The 27444-nt window shown below is 44.8% G+C and overlaps 1 protein-coding gene across 4 annotated transcripts in view; it reads right to left on the bottom strand.

Annotated features, from left to right (window-relative positions):
* The window catches only part of RASGRF2 (Ras protein specific guanine nucleotide releasing factor 2), a 121783-nt gene extending 94758 nt beyond the window's left edge, over positions 1–27025 (bottom strand). For all 4 annotated transcript variants that reach the window (XM_054287598.1, XM_054287599.1, XM_054287600.1 and 1 more), the window contains exon 1: positions 26661–27025. In XM_054287598.1, the coding sequence (XP_054143573.1) occupies positions 26661–26945 (285 nt within the window). In that variant the 5' untranslated portion in view covers positions 26946–27025. The remainder of the gene's footprint in view (positions 1–26660) is intronic.
* Positions 27026–27444: the final 419 nt, after the last annotated feature.

Below are 27444 nucleotides of genomic sequence, written 5' to 3'. Positions count from 1 at the left end.
TGGTCTGGACCGCGCCGACCCCCTGAGCAGATGGGGTGCACTCGGATAGGAGAGATAGGGAGATAAAACACTGGCCTGTTTTATCACAGGGAGATAAAACACTCACCTCAGCACATCAACCATCCAGTGACTGAGTCCTGTCCTGTCTCACCCACCAAGAAATACAGATGAAATTTCCATGACATTTTTACACACATTCTTCAATTTACTGACCTTTGAATTCTCCAAATTTACAATGAAAGGAACCCCAAACTAACAAAGCTAACAAAACAACAACAAAAAAACCAACCAAAAAAACCCCCACCCCACCCAAAAAAAAAAGAAAAACAAAACAAAACAAACAAACAAACAAAAAAAACCCCACACCCCCAACAAAAGCAAAAAACCAAACAAACACAAACCAGTGATGCACCTCACCTTGGCCAAGCAACAATTAGGATGATTCCATCATATGACAATCCTTCCCCTATTCCCCAGGACTTCTCTCTATCCATTTTCAATTTCTGGTTTTGCAAAATAATTGTCTGACATTTCCTTAACTGTTGACATTATTTGGCCATGCTGTAACAGTAAATACTCCAATACTTCAGTTTGCAAATATAGAAAAAATCTCACACTGACAAGGGCCACAGCCACCAACATTTGATAAGAAGGATAAGAACTGAGTTGCACTACACCAATTGTGAGCTGAAAATTAAGTTTTCAAAATTTGGCTGGAGATTGCTGAAATGTGTTCAGGCTTTTTGTCAAATGAAATTACGCTAGGGCTATAAAACCAATGGCATTAGAGATAGAATCCACATTTTATAACATTGACTGTCAAAGGCCCACTTAAGCACACATTCAGTTTTTAACAACTTACCTGACTGGAACTACAGCACATGTTTTCTTTTCAGGTTTTTACTAATATGTCCCCAATCATATTAACTGTGCTACACTCAATAGCTTAGTAAGAGAGATTTTGGAGTTGATTCCATTTGAAGGTTTTTCAGCGTGGAGTACTTTAAACACTGAGACAATACACCTAATACTCACCCAAATTAGTGTCATGATATATCAAAGGACACGTTGAAGTTTGCTTTTTAAATAATTCAACAATTACTCATATTCTCTGATAACAGGAGAGAAAATCCTATTTGAGCACTATTATTTGAGCAGCAAAGGTGTAAATTACTCACTGGAGGAAGTTTAATCCCTTCCTCACTCATTGCCCTCCTTTTGCACTGTTGTGCAGAACCTCCCACCCACCCAAACACTGAACCCCTGAGAGAGAGGGGAAGGGGTTTAAACCAAACAGACCAGAAGGAGCTACAGAATCACAGAGATCACAGAATCATGGAATTGTTTAGGTCGGGAAAGCCCTCGAAGATCAGAGCCCAGTGGCCACCACTGACCCCTAATATATATCTATTATAAATAATTTATATACTATATTATATCTAGTATGAACAATATATAAATAATATATTTTTGTTATGTATTATTATATTCTGAAACTTTGAACTCTAAGTTTTCTATCATGTGATATTATATACTTTTATTTAAATTATATACTCATAATCTCAGTTTTATAATTTAATTTTAGAAGCTTTTTTTACAGTCTCAGATCAAATATTGAGGTTTTTTGGGGGGGTCAGTGTCTGTGAGCACACAAAGTTCAAAACTCTCAGTAGTCAGGGCTCCAACATCCTGGGCAGAGCAGAGCCTGACCCTGCTGTGCACACACAGGGGATTTGAGAATCTCAAATCTCATGGATCTGAGAACTGGAGAATTCATCTGGGAATGTCACCTCCATGCAAGGCACAGGTGGCAGTGGCCACCAAGGGCAATCCCAAGCAGGCAGCATCAATCTGGAGAGGACAGGGTTACAGAAGGGTTGAAAAGGGGGGCAGAGAGGCACAGGCATCACTTTCTCTCCCCCAGAAGAGAGTAAATTGCATGCAGAACAATGGGGTTTTCTGTTCATTTTCCACAAAGAGAATATTTTATGTTCCTCCTTCTTATGCAACCTCAAATTTTGCTTTCTGTGTCAATACACATCCCCAGCAGCAAGAGCTTTCTCAAGCTAACCTGAATAAACACAGAGATTTTGGGCTCCCAGGGGACATCGTCTCTGAGCAGGAAAGCCTCCCCATTGTTGCTCTTCCACAATAAATCCTGCAAAGCCCTGGCTTGAGAGGTGCAGAACAGCATCCTCATCTCTCCTCTGTGGCAGGAAAAAGGCCAAATTTACTATTCCTTGCCAGTTAGACAGCTGTGTTTGATAGCTGCAGTTCATTAAGTCTTGAACTTGCCATACAATCAAAGAAACTTTTAAGTAAAGCTCTGCTTCCCACTATGTTTGTTTCACAGTGCTGTTCATTTGAAATTGCTGAAAAATATGGAAAAAGCGAATGAAGCGGAGTGGCAAAACCAGCTTCAGCTTAGATACAAACAGAATTATTTTGGGGGATGTTATTGCTCTTTCTTTTAGTGGTGCAAATACCAAGTTTTAGAAGTTGGGATTTCTTCCCTTCTACTGGAGTTTCAATAAACTCTACCAAAGATCCACATATCTCATATCATGTAATAGAACAGCCTGAATGATCAAAGAAGTATCCACATAGCAAACGCTGAAATTCAATTTGCTTCTCGTTTCTTTTTTCCATTTGCACATAAAAGTCTTGGTTTTAGCTGAAATCCCTCTCCCTGTCAAGCAAAGTACATTGCCTGTTTTTTTCTTTTAATTGTAACCAAAACTGATCTTTTTTTTTTCTTAAATACAGAAAAACAGCCCATCTTTAAACCATCAGTTTCCATCCAAATGTCTGAGAAGCAGTTTATCACTCAGAACTGCATCTAAATACAAAGAGTTTCTGTTGTTTTTTGTTCTTAACTCACTGGAATGTATTGTGGGAAGACTATGTCAGAAATTCAATTTCTCCTCTCAAAATCCTCTCATTTTTCAGAGCTTTGTAGCCCACATGAATATTACCCTTTCCAAAGGCAGAGAAACACACAGCAGTGTGTAAGGATGGAAAAGCCATCCAGTTTTGCTGCTGATAACAAGAAAGGGAAACCATAAAAAACCTCATTTTCTGCATTAGCAGGCATACAGGGCATAATGTAAAAATACAGTAGGAATTCAGCTACAGCCTTCGGGTCAGTTAAATGTCTCGATCACTTTCTTGCTGAAAATGTGGGTTTGTTTCTGCAGCAACAGATAAAATATTCCTTAAGTCATCTTTTCTTGAAAACTATTTCTAACAAGAGGTAAAGAAATACTACTGGAATCTTCTGCTCTGATTTACACCAGCGTGGGTCAAGGGATGGGTAGGGGGTGGCCACAGGTTAAAAACCCCCCACCTTTCTGTCCTAAAGGAAATTTAAATCCTTCTCTGGATTAACAGTTGTTTAAAAATATAAAATCGAAGCAAAAAAAAAAAAAAAAAGCACTTTGTGTTGATTGAACCAATTACTTTTTTTTCCCCCCAGGTCTTTTGAAATTCTTATTTCCATGCAAAATAATTCTGACAAAAAGGTGAAGAGCAGCAAGCAGGGACACCCCTCCCTTGGATTCCCCCACTTCTTGCCTTCATTCTTAGAATTCTATTTCTGACACCTCCTCTCTAACTTTTGTAATGTAAAACATTAATAAATGTCTTTGTTCTAGCACTTGCATAAAATGGGATATCACTGCTACTACTGCAGGAGTTGTAGTAATTATGGAGATTGCCATCCTACTGCTTGACATGGTGTCAGAAAGATAACCAGGTTAATTCAGGTTTCTTAGGAAAAAGAAACCCACAAAGCAATCTCTATCAAGCGTTCAAAATTATCTTTTCCAAAGACAAAACAATGCAGAAGTGCTTTAGATAACTAAAGAAAGAAGAATCAAAGTTCACATTTTTAACACAGCTGGGGAAACATACTATCTTGTAGCATACCAGTTTTACATCCCCATGTTAAAATTTTAAAAAAGGGCATAAAAGGCACATGAAATGGATCACCAAGCCCAGCCTTCAGCCCAAACTCTGTGTGCAGACCCAGCGTCCCAAGCCTTGTGTGGCTCCCAGCAAACAGCTCCTGTGTCACTGTGATGTGTGAGGACTTCTTCCTCCTCCTCCTCCCTCCTCCTCCTCCTCCTCCTCCTCAGAGGAACTCCAAGCGCAATCAAAAAGCACAAAAACCACTTTAAACTCCGCTGACAAGACCCACGGGATCGTTTTTTTATTCTCCTCCCACACCTTTTCCTTACAACAGAACATTGTTGGCTCTATGAACACAAGTTCATGTCTCAGGAGCTGCCGAGTTAAGCCGCATATGTAACAGAGTTATAAAACAATTTGTGTACAAACAGAACGCAGCCCAGACGTGGGACAGGTAGCCACAAGCTGTGGTTGCAGGTCTTGCTATGCTGGCTCAAATCAGCCACCTCTCAGTGGCCACAGCCACTTGCTGGTCCTTAAATGATCAGAGAATGGGGGAAGAGCAGAGTGTTCCCAAAAATGGGCCATAAAATCACAAAAACACAACTTTTAGGGGCTGCTTTCAGTGGCTACTCAGTGATTGAGATGCCAGAGTTATTCTCTTTCTAATAATTTTTAAATGAAGGTATGTGCTATTACAAAACACAGCTGTCAAAATGCTTTACTTACACTATCAATGCTGCAAGGAGCTTATTCTTTTCATAAGAGATATGAACCTAATTTTGTCTTGCAGTACAACTAAAAAAGTTTGCTTTCCCCCCAAAAAATGATGGTTTTCTAGTACCACAGCTTGAATAGTTGAACAAATCTTAACACTAAGAGACATGCCACAGCTCCCTACATTTTTACAGGTTTGCCTTTTAGATATTTCAAGTTACCAGGGAAACCCATTTCTTGTAAATATTTATATCAGATAAATCTTTAAATTTCCACAAGTGCTGGTCTATGCCATTGCTCCAGCTAAATGACTACCATTTAAAGGTGACACACTGAACAGCAACTTGCTGACAATTCCTCTGGAGCACAGAGCAGGGCAGTGATAATGTCATTCAGCTAAAGGGGTTATGCAGCAGAGTCCTAATAAAACCAGCTGCAGGCGATTCTGCGGCCTAACAAAGTGACAGATGTCCCAGTATAATGTGGGGCCTGTGTACAGGAAAAACACCATGTCCTGCTAAGAAGGTCAGTCATGCAAATACAGCTATTTACACTGCTGGGTGGAGAGCTGGGATGAAGATTTTCAATGTGCTTCTGCCAACCACTCACCCAACAGCACCAGAATAATTAAGGGTAGTGGGTGTTCAAGTCCCAGCAATGTGCCCTCTGATTTACCTGGCTGAATTAGGACCACAATGCTGAAACCCCATAATCACCAAAATAAATGCAAAGCTCCACCTGAATGCAGAGGACTCTGGGGCCTTCACGTCTGACTCTGGTGTCACTGGGGATTAAAAAGCTGCAGTTCCAACCCGCACCACCCACCATTCCCAGCCCCTCTCCCTCCTGCACTAACTCCCAAACAAGTTTCCAGGCACTGACAACACACCACATGCTGGAGGTGCTCACAGAAATTAATGGTTCTTTTTGCTGTTTTCGCTCCACCCGCACTGCTCAGTGAGTTTTCCATGTCCTGTGTGCAGGTGTGAGGAGCAGCAGGTCACATCACCTGCTCACTTGAAAAAACTCAACGGACAACCAAAACCTACCAGCCATTATTTCTTCAGTACAAAGAAGAGAAAACACGTTATTACAAAGTACTGAAGTGTTTACCTATTACCTGTGAAAGAAAAGAAACCACAAGATGTAAAGCAGACACAACGCAAACACAGATCAACAAACATGTTATCATTATGATGCAGGTACCTTAGGAATAGAAAATTTGCATTTTCTGTCTGCTATCCTAATTCTTTTCCATACTTGATTATGAAGGAAAATAAATACTACATGCTACATAAAACAAATCAAAGAGCTGGAAAAATAATAATTAGTATCCCTTTTGGAAGACTTTTATAGGCACAAAAAGTATTAGGAATTTATTTTTAATGTAATGTGGGAACTTACCACGAGTCAAGAAAACAAAAACCATTTCTGGGCCACAGGCATAGATTGTAATGCTGATGGGGCAAAACCTTTTCTCTCCACCTTTACACCAAAGCCAGGGTGGAAAAGAGCTCGTTTCAGGTGAGCAGAGCATAAAATTCTTCCAGCAAATAATTGAAGGAACAACAAAAACAATCTGGTCCTGAGGAGGCTACTAAGCTATCTTACACTTTGCACCACCACAGCTGCACTTTGCCCAGATTCCTCACTATTCACCCCAGAAAGGGCTTTGCTGCCCCTGTGCTGAGGTGCACAAGTGACCTTCACACAGCTCGGTGCTGCAGTGACACAGGAAAAGGTTTTATAGTGATTTCTGCAATTCAGACACACTTCTAAAAAGCTGTCCATAGCCATTTTCCTACTCAGGCCTTGCCAAATGCTTTTTCCTGCCTCCCGGCCTACCAACGGGAGCAGTCCCCAGTGGCTGCTGCCAGCAGTTTGAGGGATCCCTCCGTGCTATTGATGCTTTTTGGGCTACCTAAAAACGGGGGCCAGACAAAGTTAAGGGAATAAAAAGCAGTAGTATTCATTAAAGGGCCTTCATGTACATGTTGGGCAGGCAAACCCTCCCTCAGGGGCTACACCCAAAAATGGACCATGGGTCACGGATTTTCACATTTTTGTAAGTTTGGTCCATTTGCATATTTGGGTTAATCTAACAATTCCAGCCTCAGCTAATGAAGTCATTTACCCCAAGTTTGCCCACCCAACTCACTTTTGTTTGCATTTCTGGGCCCTGAGGCAGTGAGGTGCCCTCGGTTGCCAGGCCTGGAGAGGAATTGTTGTGTCTGCCCAGAATGGGACAGCAGCAGCTGACACTGGATGTGGAGTTTGGAGTGTCACATTAAAGAACTGCAGGATCACAAATACATGGAAATTATAAAAGCTAAAATTTGAAGGCATCACGATCACAAAGAAACAGCTTTTGGTTTTTGATCAGCACCTCAGGGTTGCGCTGCTCAGGGCTGACCATGTCCTGCACCTCAGAGCTCAGGGCAAGGACAGGACCCACTGTGGTGATCACACACCTGGGCAGGCCAGACTGGTCGCTTTAATTGGCCAATTCCATTATTTTCCACGTGTACTCATCCTTTTCCCTGCATTAGGCTCCTCCTGGAGTCATCCCATAGCAAGTCCTGTGCAGCCCCAAAAGCTCTTCCCTGCTTCCCATAACCAGTGCCCCATTCTCACAGGCACCACGCTCAGCCTCCAGCTGACCTCAACCCTCTTCCTGACTTCTGCTAATTCTAGCTCAGCTGGCAATCCAGTCAAAAAATCCCTGGGTTTTGTGTGACTAACTGCCCAGCAAGTCATTCATTGCCAATTTCTACTTGCTTACTTTCATCATAGGTGGCCATTCCAAATATTTCATGTATTTAAGGTGTATAACAAAATTTGGCAGAAGTCCAATGTGAAAATTTCCTGAACCACAAAGGAAAGCTCTCACTGCTAAATAGGAAGGCTGCTACCATGCAGTTTCCCAACAATTTTTTGCATAAAAGAAAGGCTAAATGTATTGCACACATACCCAGAGAAACAAGATTTCCCCTGAAAATTATTGTCCTCTTTTGTTGTGAAATTATTGTGTATGTTTAAGGCATGGTGTGGGACAATAACTGCTTATAAAACCAGCATATTTCCAACACATGCAATGTCTAAAATTCATGTAATTCCCTGGAAAACTCTACCCAGCCACCAGTTGCTGAGCCCAGGAGAGAGTGGAGATCAAACTCTTGTTGTGTGGTGGTGAAGCTGCTTTGACATAATCCACACTCAGTCTGCTGCAGGAGCCAGGCTGGAACCGTCCCTCATTAATTACATAGCAATTATGAATGGCCGGTAATTAATGCCTTACAGCTCAGGGCTGACACCCCAAGCGCTGGTGCCACCTCTGCAGAGGTTGTCTCGTGCTCTCTGTCCCCAAATGTCCTCCCAGGGGTGCCCTGTGCCCCAGCACCACCCCAACCCACAGCCCCCATGCCTGCGGCTCTGCAAACACAACTCAGCTTCTCCGGCCTCAAAACCTGAGGGATTTTTGGCCTCACTCATCTCTCAGGGCAGGCAGGCCATCAGCCGGCAAACATCGTCTGCTGACAACAAGGCGCAATTGCGCGGCATCGCTACAGGAGCACTGCAGTCCCTCCTTTGTCTTTTGTTCCATCAGAAAGCGCCCTGGATGAAAGGTCTGCAGCCACACACGAGTGTTCAGAGGCTCTCAGACAAATTGCAGGCTCAGCCCTCAGCGTCCTGGGCATCGGCAGCGCCCCAAGGGCTCACACTCAGCTCAGAGAAGGCAGCAGAGCTCCTCTGCACAAAGGCAGGGGTGCAGCGCTGGGACACAGCAATGAATAAATAAATTTATAAGAAAATTAATTTTTTTTTATAAAATTCGGAGAAAATAAATTGGGGGTTTGGTGCCGATGGTGGAAAGCTGTGAGAGGCAGCAGTGCCATAATTGTTGGTGATGTCCTGTTCTGCAGCCATCAGAGCACACACCAGGCGTCAGCTTCCACATCTGAGTGTGGGTGTCTGGCCAGGAGACCAATTGTACTGCTGGTTTTCAATGGCTTTTTCTCTTCTTTTTTAAATAGATTATTTGACAGTATATATTTAAAACAAAGATATTATTCCTGCTGGCTGTTGACTGATTCTGGAAAACCTGAAATTCTGGCCTGCTGGTGATGTGCCCAGCCCTGCAGGAGATGTGCAAGCATTATTTTTAAAACACAGCCTGTGGCAGGGACATGGCAGTTACATAAAAATTGAAAAAACTCAGGCCAACACTACCAAGTGTGTGATGGGTGCCAAGTACAGTAGGAAATAATTATTCCTGCCACATTTGGAGGACCTTGATGATAGGAGTTATGTAGGCACACCTCAAAAAATGCATTTAACTACGTTTGTTTAGGAAGCACATTTCAGCACTGAAGAACGAGCTCTTCCTGGTGATGAGAGAGGGTTAAATGGGCTTACTTTGGAAACCTAACTTATAAATTTTGCAAAGCTTTGGGATACTCTGCCACACTCTAGAAGTTAATAAATTTAACATTTACTGACACAAAATATGTTAATTTTATGTAATATTTAATAACACTGAATTTAATAACACTAAATATATTTTAGAACATCTATGTTCACCTACAGACCCAGCACGTTCCAGCTCCACAAACAACCCACAGTGAGAATCAGCAAACCACGCCAAAAATTAAGCCAATGCTGCTTATCCAGCATGTAAGAAAATAACCCAACATAAGTTTTTAAAACAAATATTTCAACTGCTAAGCCTAAGGACATCCTCAGAGCCTTCAGTATCAACACCCACAACAGAAAATGTGCATCTCCCCACCCTCCCAAGCCCGTGTTGTGTATTCAGTGCTGGTGATGGCAGGGGCTGGTGCTGAGGCGTTCTGTGCACCTAAATGGCTCTTGGGCGTCGTGGGGTTGTGAGGTCCCCAGGATGAGGTGAGAGATGAAAACTGACTCCAAGTTTTCAGAAGGCTGATATATATATTATGTTATGTTATGTTATGTTATGTTATGTTATGTTATGTTATGTTATATTACGTTACGTTACATTACATTACATTACACTATATTACATTACATATACTAAAACGGTACTAAAGAAAGAGAAAGGAGACATCCAGAAGGCCAGAAAAGAATGATAATGAAAGCTTGTGATTGAGCAGAGTGTCCGACACAGCTGGACTGGGATTGGTCATTAATTAAAAACAATTCACATGGAACCAACCAAAGATGCCCGTTAGGAAGCAACCTCCAGACCACATTCCAAACAATCAGATAATTATTGTTTGCATTTCTTTTCTGAGGATTCTCAGCTTCTCGGGAGAAAAATCCTGGGCAAATGGATTTTTCAGAAAATATCATGGTGACAGCTGGAGTGTGAGCACAGGCAGCCTGGTGGGTGATGGATGGATGGATGGATGATGGATGGATGGATGGATGGATGGATGGATGGATGATGGATGGATGGATGGATGGATGGATGGATGATGGATGGATGATGGATGGATGGATGATGGATGGATGGATGGATGGATGATGGATGATGGATGGATGGATGATGGATGGATGGATGGATGGATGATGGATGGATGGATGGATGGATGATGGATGATGGATGGATGGATGGATGGATGATGGATGGATGGATGGATGATGGATGGATGGATGATGGATGGATGGATGGATGATGGATGGATGATGGATGGATGGATGGATGGATGATGGATGATGGATGGATGGATGGATGATGGACGGATGGATGATGGACGGATGGATGGATGGATGGATGGATGGATGATGGACGGATGGATGGATGGATGATGGACGGATGGATGGATGGATGATGGATGGATGGATGGATGGATGGATGGATGGATGATGGATGGATGAATGGATGGATGGATGGATGGATGGATGATGGATGGATGGATGGATGGATGGATGGATGATGGATGATGGATGGATGGATGGATGGATGGATGGATGATGGATGGATGATGGATGCATGGATGGATGGATGATGGATGATGGATGGATGGATGGATGATGGACGGATGGATGATGGACGGATGGATGGATGGATGGATGGATGGATGATGGACGGATGGATGGATGGATGATGGACAGATGGATGGATGGATGATGGATGGATGGATGGATGGATGGATGGATGGATGATGGATGGATGAATGGATGGATGGATGGATGGATGGATGATGGATGGATGGATGGATGGATGATGGATGATGGATGGATGGATGGATGGATGGATGGATGGATGATGGATGGATGGATGATGGATGGATGGATGGATGGATGATGGACGGATGGATGATGGATGATGGATGATGGATGGATGGATGGATGGATGGATGGATGGATGATGGATGGATGATGGATGGATGGATGATGGATGGATGGATGGATGATGGATGGATGGATGATGGATGCATGGATGGATGGATGATGGATGATGGATGGATGGATGGATGGATGGATGGATGGATGATGGATGGATGGATGATGGATGGATGGATGGATGGATGGATGGATGATGGACGGATGGATGATGGATGGATGGATGGATGGATGGATGGATGATGGATGATGGATGGATGGATGATGGATGGATGGATGGATGGATGGATGGATGGATGATGGATGGATGGATGATGGATGGATGGATGGATGGATGGATGGATGATGGACGGATGGATGGATGGATGATGGATGGATGGATGGATGGATGGATGGATGATGGATGGATGGATGGATGGATGGATGATGGATGATGGATGGATGGATGGATGGATGGATGGATGGATGATGGATGGATGGATGATGGATGGATGGATGGATGGATGATGGATGGATGGATGATGGATGGATGGATGGATGATGGATGGATGGATGGATGGATGGATGGATGGATGATGGATGGATGGATCTGTTACTCCGTGTGGCACAGACATGTTTGCTGCTCGGGTAGTTCTGGTGACACCAATAAGTACAAAGAGCAGCCCGGTGTCAGCAGCAGGGCTGAGCTAATGGGTGCCCCAGGGACATCACAGCAGCACAGGGTGTCCAGCTGTGACCCACACACAGACCCACTCCCTGCAGGGAGTTCACAGCACCCCAAATTTCCTCTCTCACAGGGCCAGGCACCTCTAGGAATCCCTAATGCCAGCTTCATAAATAAAACCTGCAGCTACTCCTGCCTGTGAAGGAGAACTTTATTGAGCAGGGAGAGACCAAAGATTTTCAGCACAGCCATCTGACAGAGGACAAGGGGCATACGAGGAAAATAGGAGAGGTACTCAGACTCTTTGCTGGTAGGGAAGGATTTAGTAGCCTACTGACAGTAATAGCCATAAGAATTTCTTCCATGACACAGGTCTTGTTCAATATAAACACTGCCAACAACCAAGCCTGCCCTCACTGACAAAGTGAGTTTCCAGCATCTCACTAAATTAGTTGTTGCCCTTTAAGTCCTTACTTTAAAAAAAATTAAAATAAATAAATAAGCCCAAGAAACAATGTTATGACATATTGTATGGTGCCACATTGTGATCCCAACATTGAAAACAAGACAGGGTGCCAATAATTCCAGGCAGAAACTCTCCATAATTTTACCTTAGCAGACCTGTGCTTGTCTCAAATAGCTCATGGAAAGTGCTGGTACTCTAAGCACATTTAACACACTCCAGTTTCCAAATAACAACTAAAAATGAACATATACCAACATTTTCATGGCATGAGTAATCTACAATGCAAGGTGCAGGTTATACATGAAATACATGCAGAACTGGATATATTATTGATATAAGTATTACTTAGTAATAATTAATTGGATGGGTTCATGATTCAGGGGGTTTTAAGAGGGCTCAGGGAGCAGCCTGAATCTAGTAAGCGTTTTTAATCAAATGAGTCAATTACATTTGAATACTGTTCTTTGGAAGCTTTCAAAACTCCTTTTCAAATATGTTTTCCATTAATTATCCACCCTCCCCTCAGCACTCCACCCCACTCATATCCTTCCTGACCTGGGTGACTTAAAAATAACCTTGAATCAAGAAAGAACATCAGGAAGTATAAATGGAAATGGCAGCTGATCAACCCTTAATAAAAGGTACATGGTATTAAAGCAGATCAGGCACCTGGTCCCACTTGATATATTTAGAAAAGTCTACTGAAGTCACTTAGATTAAATAATCCACCGCTGTGAAATTGCATCAGGTAAAGGACAGACGTTTAATTTATGTCTTTGATGTAAGAAACACCACTTATGTATTTTTATGAAAGCGGAGTAGGAATAAAGAAATCTTCACAATGCTGGGCTGTGCTAGGGGGCTTTACACATGATGCATCTTCAGTACCAGGAAGGGATTCCCCAAATGCACCCCAGGGGGAGGAGATTAAATTAAAAAGCCACCTGGGTGAACAGCAGGGACAAGGAAAGAGCAAGGGAAAAATCAGAAAGAAAATGGGCACACAAGTGACAAACACTGGAGCCAAGGCGAGTCCTGGGGCAGTGTCTGAGCATGGTGAAGCTGAACAACCATGTCTTCCACCTCTGCAGTAATGCAGCCCAAAGAATTTATTTCACAATCCCCAGGGCAAAAAAACTTGGTATTTTTTTTTAATTTTTGAATATTGTTACTGCTCAGCACAAGGAGAATACAAAAGGCAGAAAAACACTGAATGACAGATATATTCCAAGTAACTCAAGACAAGGAAAAAAGGCTTCAGCTTGAGTTAGCAGCAGTTATATCACATTCTGTTCATTAGTGCATAAAAGTTTAAAGTTAAGTTTATTCTAGTTGCACAATTTTTTCCTGCTATAATTTAAACGTGAGCCAAGCCAGAATGAACTACTTCAAATTTAAATCAGATGGGAAGCGATTAAAAAAGAAAACAACCTCTTTTACTACCCCAGCAAAAAAAAAATTAAATAAGTGAAACAGGAAATACATGCCACATACAGGGTGAAGTAACATGTGCATTAACAAAAAAAAGCATGTCAAAGGCACAAAAAGAGAGAGTTTTCATCTTTTTATTTTGCAATAAACTTGTAAGAATTCTGAATTTTTCGTTATGGTTCTGAGCCAATTGTAAATTTCTTCCAGAAAGAAGACGAGACTGATCACTGTACAGCAACTTGAAACAATGTCCTGGCATGTATATTGCTTTTTACACGTGATTCCACTTCCTGACAACAAGCAGAGAGGAAAATTTAAGAAAGCAGAGTGGGAAGCCTTGCTGGTTTTCCTTACCAAAAAAAGAAAAAAATTCCTACTGTTTGGGCCAACAGTCCGATCTTAGAACTGAATGTCCTGGGTGAAGGTTCAGTATCATCTTTCCCCTGTCCTTGGGGCCTGGTCATTCAGGGAGTTTTAATCCCTGTATCAGTCCTGGAGGGTATATAGGTGTGATATATACACCTATATATCACACCTAGGCTGGTCAGGTGTGATTTCCCCTTTGGGGAGCCCTCAGAGCACCCCAAATCCCCTCCTTGCCCCCATGTCTGTGGAAATGCTTCCCAGGAGGATTTTCCTCACCACCCTCCCAGGGGCTGCAGTGACACTGATGGTCCTGTGTGCCATTCACATTTTCTGAAAAATCCCTTTGGCCGGGATGTATGTCTTGGGAAGCTGGGAAGCCTCAGAGAAAAGGAAAACAATTCTGATCTCATTTGCTTCTCCTGTGTTTTGCCCCTTGGGAATGTGTTTGGAGATTGTTCACCCACAGGCGATTGTTCCATTGGACTCTGCTGGGAGTTGTTTTCACTCTTTGGCCAGTCAGGGCCAAGCTGTGTCGGGGCTCTGGAGAGAGTCAGGAGTTTTCATTGTTCTCTTTTTAGCATTCTCTAAGTATCCTTGCTGTATTCTCTAGTATAGCATAGCACAATAAAATAATAAATTAGACTTCTGAGAACATGGAGTTGGATTCATCATTCCTGCAAATACAACGGTCCTGCCCTGTCCTGACCAGCCCTGGGGATGTGAGGGATGATATCTGGGAGAGATCTGCTCCCTCCCAGTCCTCAGGAGCTTTTTCCAGGCACTGTGACCATGCCACACTTCTCAAGGGTCACTCCAGCAAAAAGTCTGGGTGCCATTGGACTGCACCAGGAAATCATTGAAGAATATGGGTGGATTCCGAGTCAAACAGGTTTGTGTTCGTGAGCAAAAAAATTCTGAGTCACTCAAGAATTTAGAAAATTTTGAACTTTTGTATTACACCACAGTAATTTATAGGGAAAAAAATGTTTGTTTTTACTGCGTGTAACTGTCAAATGCTGACATTACTGTAAGGTGTGAAAGTATAAATATCCACACTTATTAGGAAAGATGAAAAACACAATCCAGAAAGATGAGGTGCCTTGCACTGCACAGAATAAAAGGGCTTGGTTGCTTACAGTTCTCCACCTACCCTAAAAGAGCAGCAGAAAGTCAGGACCTCTCAGCCAGGAGAGGAGGGATGCTCACAGCAGGAAATAAAGTGTGGCTGCCCTGGGAGCTGCTGAAGGAGCTGCACAAGCAGGACACAGTGAGCTGGAGAGTCCATGGGAAAGGACACGAATGATGAGCAAAGTCCTGCACAGGTTCTTGTTCTGCTCCTGCAGAACTTTCTGTCCTGTTTATGTCCTGACCTGGTCCTGGTGACAGCAGGGACTGACCCAGAGCTCCCAGCACAGGGCACAGCCTGGAAGCACCACATTAACACCCGTGGGGCAGAAACCAGGCCAGGAACGTGCACCACAAGCAGCTTGAAATTTACATGAGGCAAAACAAATGCTGGACGGAAAGGGTCAAAGAAGGGGGACACCACAAAGAGGGACCAAATGTGTGAGCAAACATTTGGTATCACCCTGGCAATGAATGTCATTTATTTCAAAACTCATACATTCACCTTTCCAGGGTGAGAGGGGCTCAAGAGGCAAGCGAGTCGGGACACAGATAGCCCAGACAAGCATCCTTCTGCTCTGGATCATCCAAAAATGAACACATATAACATGTGCATTCAAACACCCTCAAAAAAATTAAAAATAAAATAAAAAAATGAAAGACACATTTGTAGAAAGCTAATGATCTTTAGGAAAACCTGTTTGAAACAGTGCTGAGAAGATAATTTATTTTTAGTTCCCCCTCGTTTCATGGGAGGTAAATATATTTATTTGTCTCAAACAGAACCACCTGGCATCACTCTCAGTTTGTCGGGTTGATGCCTTTTGGGCTACCTGAAAACAGAGGCCAGACAGAATTAAGAGAATAAAAAGCAGTTATATTTATTAAAGGGTCTTCAGGTACATTTAGGGCAGGCAAAGCCCCCCAAGGGCTACACTCAAAATTAACAACAGGTCACGAGTTTTCATGATTTTGTAACTTTGATCCATTTGCATATTGGGGGTTAATCTAACAATTCCAGCCTCAGGTAATGAAGTCATTTACCCCAGGTTTGCCCACCCAACTCACTTTTGTTTGCGTTTCTGGGCCCTGGGGCAGTGAGGTGCCCTCGGTTGCCAGGCCTGGAGAGGAATTGTTGTGCCTGCCCAAAATGGGACAGCAGCAGCTGACACTGAATGTGGAGTTTGGAGTTACACACTAAAGAACCAAATATCCCAAACCCAGTGATAACAACACAAGTTGGGTAAAACATAATCATAAATCTATCAAACCTCGAAAGTTTTGTACATCAATTTCACGTTCAGTTTGGGGTTTCAGAGGGCTGCTTCTTTGGTTTTGGGGTTCTTTGTTTTTGGGGTTCTTTGGTTTTTTTGTTTTGTTTTGCGGTTTTTTTGGGTTTGGGGGTTTTTTTGGTGTTTTTCTTTGTTTTGTTTTGCTTGGTTGTTTTTTTGGGGGGTTCTTTTTTTGTTTTTGACCTTATATAGCAAAGGCAGGTACAGGGGTTTTTAGTGGGTTGCTTCTTTGAATGTGTTTTTGGCGTTCTTCGGTTTTGGGGTTCTTTGGCTTTGGGGTTCTTTGGTTTTTTGTTTTGTTTTGTTGGGTTATTTTGGTTTGTTTTTTGTTTTTTTGTTTTGGGGTTCTTTTTTTTTTGTTTTGGCATTATGTAGCAAAGGCAGGTACGGGGGCTTTTAGTGGGTTGCTTCTTTGGTTTTGGTTTTGGCGTTCTTTGGTTTTTTGTTTTGTTTTGGGTTTCTTGGGGTTTGGGGTTTTTTTAGTGTTTTTGTTTTGTTTGGTTGGGGTTTTTTGGGGGTTCTTTTTTTGGTTTTGACCTTATGTAGCAAGGCAGGTACAGGGGGTTTTAGTGGGTTGCTTCTTTGATTTTGTTTTTGGGGTTCTTTGGGTTTTTGTTTTGTTTTGGTTTCTTGTTTTTTGTTTTTTGTTTTGGGGTCCTTTTTTCGGTTTTGGCATTATGTAGCAAAGGCAGGTACAGGGGTTTTTAGTGGGTTGCTTCTTTGGTTTTGGGGTTTGTTGGTTTTTTGTTTCGTTTTGGGTTTTTTTGGGTTTGGGTTTTTTTGGTTTTTTGTTTTGTTTTGTTTTGTTTTGTTTTGTGTTGTTTGGTTGGGGTTTTTCGGGGGTTCTTTTTTTATTTCTGACCTTCTGTAGCAAGGCCGTGTGTTTGAGGCTGCCTGGTGCAGGGAATGCAGCCCCAGTGTGCAAACACAGCAGTGCTGGGACCTGTTCTGATGCACAGCTCCTGCACACTGATCAGCAGAGGACAGAAATTCTTACACCATGTCCTGTGACACCTCTCATTGCATCATCGTTCACCACTCCCCTACAATTAACACGTTTATTTTCACAACAGCCAGTCAGGTAAGCAGGAATTACTGCAGCAGCGCTCAGCACAAGCCCCAGCAGGTTTCATGCAACTCAGCTTGGAGGCCTGGTGAGATACAGCCATTGATCTCTGGTGTTCGAGTGGCACGTTTATATTTTAGCCACTACATTCACAGAGGTTGGTTCTGCCCCCCCAGCATGCCTCCCTCCAGAGCCAATATGGGTCCCCAAAACAAGGATTAATTACCATTATTAATCACAATCTCTATTCCTTCCTGAGTACCTGGCAAGAAAGGAGGCCCTGCTGTTTCCCTCAGCCATCAGGTGCTTGTTGGGCCAAAGCAGCACGACGGCAAGACCTCACAAAGCGACACAAAATCGACATAAAAACCTGAAATAATCACACACACAGGGCTCAGTTGCACCCCAGCAGCCCTGCCTTGCCTGCTGCTCCTGACCAAGCTCTCACAACAGGAGACAATGCTTCAGAAATCAAATGCCATTGATTATCAATTGGTTATCAGCTCCTGCATGGATCACCCCGGGGCCATCAGCTCTGCTGTTCCCTTCACCTGCACACAAACACTGTGCAAACCCATGGCACCACCGGGAATATTTTCTTTTATTTATATGTAATTATATCTCTGTCTGCTCTGGGGTGCCCTGACCCCCAGGGCAGCACTGGCTCTGACCCTCATCCATGCAGAACGTTTCCCAGACTGCAAGACTGGAATCCACAAAAGTGGGAAACAGATTATGGAGAGCAGTGTGGGTGTGTCACTGGGTGAGAAATTGAGGGTTTGGGGTTTTTAGTGTGTTGTGGATGGCAGCAAGGTGGAGGGCACAGGGTGTCATCCTGGGTTTCTTCTTCATGCTGCTTCTTCCTCTGTCTCCATGGGTTTGGGTGGCATTTTGTAATTGGGCAGAAAAGTCCCCATTGCAGCTCTGTGGGATCAGTTATTGGGTTAAAAGGGAAAGAATCCAAGTGTCAGCTCTTAATTGGATGGTTCAGTCTTAAAAGATCTTATAACAAGAGATTGTTGGCCATTTTGTGCCTTCTAATGAAAAGCTGCTGAACTCAGAGCAGTGAGACTGTTTTACTGCTAAGAAATAATGAACACCTGAGTCAGAACATGAACTACTGTCTCAAGTGCCTTCAATGCAGACCCAGAGAAAACCCACACAACTCCTGCATGACAGAGCTGGCACTGCACAGGTGTCCCTGCTGGAGCCCTCCACTCTCCCACCACTTCTTATCCACCATTCTCTCAGGAGAGCTCTGCACTTGGCCTGCACCGTTCCAGTTCCTCCCAGCAGATTTCATTTATTTATTTATCAGGAGGAAGCATTTTTAATAGCTCACTGAAATTGTTCTGCGAGCGCCAAACTGAAGAGAATGTGACTGGTGCAGAAGAAGGCTGCAATTTTCTTGTCGTGCCTGATCCTCCGTGAATGCACAGGGTTAAAAATCAACCCTGGCTCCACCCTGGAGGACATCACACACATCCTGCCAAAGGTGCTGAGCATCATCCCCACAATCCCAGACAGAACATCAAATCTTTGGCACTTGCTGAAACAGGAGAAACAATTTGTGTAAGGCAGAGGCAGTGAGGAGAAATCGGAAAGAAACAGAAGCAGCCATCCTAAATTTCCAACAGGTGGGGACCCAGCAAGTCCTGAGACATTCATTTATAAATTAGTTATAAATGAAAAATATAGTTATTGGCTTTCACATTTACATATTGGCTTTTGCAAGTTGTTATTTATCATGAATATTCTGATATAGTGCTATTTGTAATTCCTTTTACCTGCTTTTGGTATAGTATAATCTGTCAGTTTATACACTGTACATCTTATAATATATTCTTTTATAAAGAATATATTATAATATATTTTAATAAGAACATATTATAATATATTATAATATATTCTTTTACATATTATATATATAAAAACATAACCTTTATAAAAGTATATTTATAAAATATACTTTAATAAATATATAAAAGTATATTTATCACACTACAGTTATGTAGAAATAGTAGTGTGATAAATATATCTTAGGCCTTAGCATAATATTAAAATAGACACTATGTAATGTTAAAATGCCTTTATTTGTGTAACTAACTCAAGCAATACTATGAAATAACAATGTTGTTTCTCACATTTTATCTGAATGATAAGATTACAGTGACAAAAACCAGAACACCAAGGGAGAAATTTACTACCAACCCTCCAGTTATCAAGCAGTGTCAAAACACCAGAATGGAGAGGAAATAAAATATATGGATTTAATCTACAGGATGGCATGCAGACAAGTCAAAGGGTAAAACCAAGCAAAAGAAATTCCTGGAACATCTAAACTCACGAAAATGTTTCAATATGCGTAACTCTCATTAATACGCATTTCCCCACTGTAATGAAAATACATAGGAAAATTGTTTTAAGCTAATGGTGTGCCTCTGGCATTTTGGCAAGGCACCCCAGCACTGGATATTGTCCCTTTTATCGCTCACTAAACTTTGATTTAAGAAAATTTAAATAGTGGAACTTGGTTTTGATAAGAGAGAAAACACCAGCAGGGTGGAGAGGTTCAGGACCCAACATGGGTCCTAAAACACAACCTTTTTTTTTCTAAATATGTAGTGGAGATGATCAAATCTACCCCAAATTAAAGAAAAATAACAAAAATCCAACCCCCCCAAAAAACCAAAACACAAAAACCCCCCAAAAAACCACACATTAAAAAAAAAACCACCAAAAAGAAAACACCAACACACTTCCAAAAGTAAAATTACAAATTATAATATAGCTCTTTTCAGAATTGGCAGCTTATAACACTTCCTAAAAAATCTCAGTTGGTTCTGAGCTCATGGCAAACACCAAAAGAAACTGAAATGGCTGGACTGACTTGGGGAAGCCTCTGCTTCTATAAATACTGATTCTGTAGCTCAAACAGAAAACCTTGCGGGATTGGTAAATCCAAAAAAAAAAAAAATTAAAATTGGAAGCTCAATTGGAAGCATATGTTCCTACACATTCAGTGCAGAGGCACAGTGTTAAAAAAACCCATCCCTCAATCAGTAATGACTGGAACACAGAAAAAGCTGGGGAGAGGTGCTCCCCAAAACTGAAGGTTCCTGACCCACAGCCCCACCAGCACCGTTCTCCACCCTGACAAACCCTGGCCCGAAAAAAAACAGTGAAAAAAATTAAAAATCAAGCTTAAAAGTTAAATCAAGGTAAACTAAGATAAATGAAGCACAATTACTCAGTAAGTTAGGGACTGAGCTGCTATTTCTGTGCTCAGAACTTGCTCTGCACAGATCTCCTGGCACATCTGAGGAACTGAGCAGATGAGGCCAAATCGATGCAGCTCCATCAATAAGGGAGACAAAACGAAATGAGCAGCAGCACTGGCTGTGAGACAGGTGGGAGAATGGAATCCACATTAAACTGTTGGAGCGCTTTATTTGGACTTTATTTGAGCGTTCTCACGCCCACCACGAGCAGGAGCCCCTGGCCACCCTGGCATGCTGGAGGCTGGCACTGTGGCTCACATCATTCCTGCAGGGAAGGGACAGAGCGACATTCTGGTCCCCAGGCCCTGGGATTTTGCATTTCCAAGCCAGCTCTGACCTGTGCTTGCAGCCACTGACATTTCACCTGCTGGCCAAGAGCATTTCCCAGCAACTCCACAAACAAGCCCTTGCCAAATGTCATTTGTCTGGGGATCTAATTATCATCCAATAACTTAATTACACATTATGCACTTCTGTTAGAGCACATTGTGATGTTTCGGGATATTACAATGCCTTGCAGGGGAAAGCTGAGGATCTCAGTCCATGTTTTCTATCCAGTAAAACTTTGTCTCACCACAATCTGATCTTATTACCCGCACTCATTTTAATTACTCGTAGGGTCTCCTGCTGCCTTTCACCCTCAAGGGGGACCAAAAGTCAAGAACAGAAAACAAAATGGATCAGGCTCAGGTGCCTGACCAAAACCGCTTCACGTGGATGAGGGCTGCCAAAGGTTTAATAATAAACTATTAAATGTCATCAATGTTCTCCAAGCTCTGTCTGTGTGGATCCAGCAGACCCTTGAGGAGGGGTGTCAGGAATGAACCACCCGTCCCTGCAGCTCCACTGTCAGCTGTGCAGGCTCCCCACACCTGCACAGCCACAAACAACCCACCTGGCAGCACAACACAAGGAACATACATCTTGAAGAGCTGGGAGGAAATGCCTAAATTTTGGCAAATCTGCAAATAAATATGGCTGTGAGGTTTTCCCGTCCTTCTCTTTATTCGCAAAATGCGCTCACGAAACATTTCTCACAGAGCAGAGCTCAGTCCCTGGGTGGATCACAGAGGGGTTTTTACTTGTGTGTCTGGTTGCTGGCTTGGGCTGTGTTCTTTTCCATTTGTTTGTTTGTTGGTTTGGGGGTTTCATTAATTTTTGTATTTATTTCTCACCTGTCACAGACATCTTTTATGAAAAATCCTTTCCTTAGGATTTTTCCTCCTGAGAAGCTGAGAGGCCTCAGGAACAAAATGTGAACAATGGTTATCTGCTGCTGTGGAATGCAACAGGTGCATCTGGGATTGGCCTATGTTGGATGTTTCTAATTAATGGCCAATCACAGCCCAGCTGGCTCGGAGAGAGAGCCAAGCCACAAGCCTTTGTTATCATTCTTTGCTATTCTACTCTTAGCCAGCCTTCTGATGAAACCCTTTCTTCTATTCTTTTAGTATAGTTCTAATGTAATATATACCATAAAATAATAAATCAGCCTTCTGAAACATGGGGTCAGATCCTCGTGTCTCCCCTCATCCTGGGACCCCTCTGAGCACCATCACACTCTGCTGCCTTAGGTCACGAGGGATGCTGTAAATTCACTTTTCATTTCCTCTCAAGAGAAAGAGGGAAGCTCAGTGCCAGTGCCTCGTGCTCTGCTGCCCACCCAAACACAGACCACAGGAGTCTGAGACATTTGGGGAACGTGCCCCCAAACTCTGATGTCCCCAGCAGGGACTGGGGGGACAGGGACAACCTGGGAAGGTGGCCAAGAGCAGGTCACCCCAAAGCTGCCTCCACACAAGAACATCGAGAGACTCTGCCACCACAGGCAGCTCCCTGCCCACCTGCCAGTAACATCTATGGGCAATGCAAATCCTGAGGGTGCCAAAAAAACCCCAACACTCCTCAGCCATCTGTCTGAGATTTGCTGATCGCTCATATCGCGTGCCGCATTTCTCCCGCCGATCCCAACAGTCATCTACAGTATTAAATGCACAGGATGCTGAGCAACTCAGGGGGGTTGCCCAAAAACAAATCTGAATAACTTTTAATAAATTTCATCTTCATTAAAAAATGCCCTTTAAGTGCTGTTGGTTGGTTGAACATTAAAGCAGCTGAAGGTAGAGCAAAGCTGTTGGCAGCATGTGCCAAGCTGTGAGTGTAAAACAGAGAGGATCCACAGAACCACTGTGTCCTCTACAAAACCAGAGCTGCAGCAGGCAGAAAAAAAATTCAAATGATTGGATTCTGTTAATCTCTGGGGACATGCACCTAATACTGCATTTAATTTTGCCAAGTGGGAGGAAGATTATTGCAGGCAAGACACAAAGAATACCTCTGCTCCAATCATGCAACATTTACAACCTTAAATACTCCGAGGCAGTTATTAATAACAGTACCAGAACATTTCCACGTATTCAATGCACAGTTACGAAAGAAACTAAACACACAGGCCTCCTCCCAACGTGGACAATAATAATCATGTTAATATTTACATTCGTCTAATCACTTGTTTCCAGTAATATTTCAAAAAGTATCTGTGAACTTGCTGGGTAACAAGCGCAAGCCTTCTGTGAGGCTCTGCAAAAAGCATAATTTGGGGCATTTTGCTTTATTTTTGAAAGAGTCTAACCCCTCACTGAGACAGAGCCAGCCATTCTCTTTCCAGAGTTTGGGAAAGAAAAGCAGAAATGTGTTCCCATCCAGCCTCCCAGCGCCACAGTGAAGGACCTGTTGGGAGCTGCTCTTGTTTACAGCCCTCAGCTCCCCTGGGAAGAAGCAGTTTAACTAAAATCAGAACCTATCTGCACGTGGTATTTACATGTCCTAATCTGCTGATTTGAAACTCAGCCTCTTCCACGTTGTCATTCCTTCAATAAATCCATGTGTTCTTTTTTCTGCCTGAAATGTGAAATCAGAGTGTACAGCAACACCTGTTTGGTGCTTACAGAAACTCTTCTAAAATCTGAGGGAGATCAAAACTCAGATTTTTCTTTAAAAACAAGAATTCCCTCTGCAAATCGTTCAGGATATGCAGCACGCTCAATCTGATCACACATTTCCAGAATATCAGTTGATTCACTCCTTATGCAGTCATTATCAACACAGGCTCTGCACTTTTAACAGATTTTCCTTTGAAGCAAATATCCCTGTGAAGGGGAAAAAAAACCACACTAATATGTTAATGGAAAAGGCAAAATAAGCACATTCTGCCATGGCAATTGTTTCTCGAGCCCTTAATGCTGCAATATCAGAGCAAGTCTTGTGAAGGCGTTTGGATCGCCCTCAGATTCGTGGTTCCTGTCACACCTGAACATCCCAGCAGGGTGGAATGTGTCACTGCCCAGCACCCGGGCTGGCCGGGACAGGGACACCACATCTGGACACATCTGGCGGCCAAAATCCTGCGCGCTGTGCAGGACGGCCCAGCCCAGCCCTCGTCCCACCACTGAGCCCTGGCAATCCACAGAGTTTCAGCCGGCACATGACCTGACAGTCAGCGCCCAAACAACTGGAAACCAGCACTGAAAGGACCTGCAAGACAAGGAAAGCAAAATCTATTTGTCCTACAAGCATTTTCCGTAATCTTTATTATGTAACTTGGACAAAATGCATTGCTTTTTCACATATCCACTCAAGGTATGCTGATGAAGCTCTCTCGTGTGATTAATTCCTCTTTCTCTCCCTCATTTGTGTAATTTTATAGCACATATCACTCTGATGTCTATCACATCACTCTAATTTACTCAGGTAAATAAAACCCAAACTAAAGCAGATAACTTTTGTCTTTCGTCCCTTCTTTGGAGCAAGCTGATTCTTCAAAAACTGCCACAGAGCTTCTCTCTTTTTTCTTTTTTTTTTTTTTTCATTCTATTAATACATTTGTGTGGTGAAATCAAAGCAAATTAAATCTATGCAGTATTTTTTCACTGCCAGGAGTTAGCATGTGCAATATCGACTTTTCATTATCATCTGATTAAAGTTTGCCTGCCTCTGTTAATAAACTGAAGGTTCGTGGCTTATTGCTTTACACCTTTAAAAATGTGAGCGCATTTTTTAGATGAAAGAGACTGCTTAATTTTCAAATGTTTTCATTCTTTTTTTTTTTCTTGCAATGGATCAGCTTTGGCCACTGAGGGAATTTCCTGTACACCTCAGCAAAGATTTGTGTTTGTATGTGTGTTTACAAACAAGGGCACACTTCAATGATTAAACACCTGTAAAAGCTACTCACACTCAAAAGCTTTGAACGAAGCTTGGGATCAAGCAAAAGGTGAACAGAAAAGGATATTTCCTGATGGTCTCTCTTGAAAATTCAAACAGCATCCCATGAAAAAAAAAAAAAAAAAAAACCAAAACGAAGGCATTCTTCTGCCTCTTTAATAGCAGCCTGCGATTCTTGAGAGCACCCAACATAGTTGATGTCTGAAGCAATAAAAGCTCAGCTTCCTGCCCTGCAATTATTACTAGATGTAATTATGAACAACTCATTCATCACTACAAAAGCACAACTTGAGGCTGGCGGAGAACAGACATGGCAGGGGTTGGTTTCAGGCAGTTCCCTTGGCCAAGCCGTAATTTACCAACGCCGCCGGTAAACAGCCGGTGTAAAGGAGGAGACATCCATGTCTAATATCATCTGGGATCCTCCAGCACTCCATTTACAACGCCATGAAAAGGAGCCTCAGAGCAGTGGGCAGCAACTGGAGGGTGAACACGACACAACCACAACCATCCCGGCTCCCCAGAGTTCGCTCGCTCAACCACGAGGCTGCCTGGGCACACCAGGGTTATTTACAGGTGGGGGAAATAAACATCAATACAAGGCGAGGCTCTGAGCTCTCCTGGCAAAGATGCCAACTCCAGGACAGCTCAGAGATGCGCTGGGTTTCAGCACGCGGCTGCGGTCCGTGTCACTTTCTCACCAGCGTGAGGAAACACCTGCAGCCAGCCCGAAACAGCGCCCGGAACCACCCAAACTTCCCCAAACCCGCCCCGTGCCGGGGGAAAGGCACCGGGGCACGCCAGCACCGGCTTCGAGCACATTGCAAACGAGATCAGGAATTCAGACTGCGAGGCAACAGGCGGTGTGTGGGTACGACACCCGCTCTCTATCCACGCCGAGCGAGCAGAGCGCCCTTCCCTTCCCGGTTATGTAATACACGCGAGTGTTTAACCACTGCTGCTCTGACACACGCATGTCACACGGATCAGCTTTGGGCAGGATCAGCGGGGCCGCCGGGGCGGGAATGGGGCAGGAATGGAGCCGGAATGGGGCAGGAATGGGGCCGGCATTGGGCAGGAATGGAGCCGGAATGGGGCAGGAATGGGGCCGGCATTGGGCAGGAATGGAGCCGGAATGGGGCAGGAATGGGGCCGGCATTGGGCAGGTCACGGTCGCCCCCCGGGGAAGGAATCCCAGCCGAGCCCCGGGCGGTGCGAGCCCCGCAGCCCCGGGCCGGACCCGGCTCGGGCTCGGTGCCATCAGTGCCATCAGTGCCATCCCAGGGCTGCCATCCGTGCCTGGCAGGGACCCCTCGGGATGTCGCAGGCTGCCATCAGGGCAGGGCTCACCCGCCCGTGTGTCCCCAGAGCATGGCTGGCAGCGGGGCAGCCCCAGGGGCAGGAAGGGCTCAGGGACTCCTCACGGTGCCCGGTGCTGCTCCGGGACTCTGGCCCCGTGCTGAGTTTGCTGAGAAACGCACGGCTGCGTTCCTCCACGCGGCACAAGCGCTGGCACCGAGACCGCTCCGCACCTGCCCTGTGAAACGCCCCTCGCCGGGCAGCGCACCGAAACTCGGCGGCTGTCACAGGGCGTGCAAACACAAGGCTGGGCGAGGAACGAGGAGCCACCGCCGAGCACTCGGAGCCGCCCGCCCCGCTCTCGGCCCGCGCTCGGGAGCCGCCGCCGGCGGGGCCGGGCCGGGCCGGGGGCGGCACCGCCGGGAATGCGAGGGGGCGGCCCGAGGGCCCGCTGTCCCTCCCCGCTGCCCTCCACCCGCGGCTGGGGCGGTACCTGCTTGTCCAGCGCGGCATCCTTGGCGCTGCCCGCGGCGCATCCCTTGGGAGCGGGCACCCGCTCGCAGTTGCAGCCCTCCAGCATGTACATGCCGGCGGGGCGGGCGCTCTGCTCGCCCTCGAAGTAGAAGAGCACGTTTTGGTAGAGGGCGAACCACTTCTCGTGCCAGCGGTTGGTCTCCGCCGTCTTCTTGCTGAGGTAGCCGCGCTTGGTGCCCTCCTTGCGGGCCAGCAGCGCCAGGTACAGGGCGTGCCCCTCGTTGTACCGCACGCTCTTCTGCATCGTGCCCGGAGCCCGCGGCCGCGGCGCAGCCTCGCCGGGCGCTCTCGGAGCAATTCATGGGCTCCGGCACGCACCGACGGGGCGGCCCCGGCCCCGCGCCCCGCCCCGCCCCGCGCCGCCTCCCGCCGCCCCAGGCACCGGCTCCGCCGGCGGCGAGCGGCCCCCCGGGCGCTGACGTGGGGGATCAGCCGTAAATCCGCTTTGGAGAGCGATTTAAAGAGCAAAGTCGCCGCCGCCGCAGCGCCCGGGTCCCTGCCCCCCGCCACCCTTCCCCCATCCCCGCATCCCTCCGCTCTCCATCCCCCATCCCTCCATCCCCCATCCCTCCATCTCTCCATCCCTCCATCCGCCCATCTCTCCATCCCTCCATCCCCCCATCTCTCCATCCCCCCATCTCTCCATCCCTCCATCCCCCCGTCCCTCCGGGATGCGGAGCGGGGCTCCCCGCGGGCCCCGCAGCGCTGTCCGGGCCGGCCCGGGAGCCGCGGGGCTGATTTGG

The sequence above is a fragment of the Melozone crissalis genome, unplaced genomic scaffold (genome assembly GCF_028551555.1).
Source record: "Melozone crissalis strain CALT ecotype California unplaced genomic scaffold, PUWL_Pcris_2 ptg000060l_1, whole genome shotgun sequence".
Lineage (NCBI taxonomy): Eukaryota > Metazoa > Chordata > Aves > Passeriformes > Passerellidae > Melozone > Melozone crissalis.
Note: the sequence above shows the minus strand (reverse complement) of the source record. Positions and strands in the feature narration are given on the sequence as shown.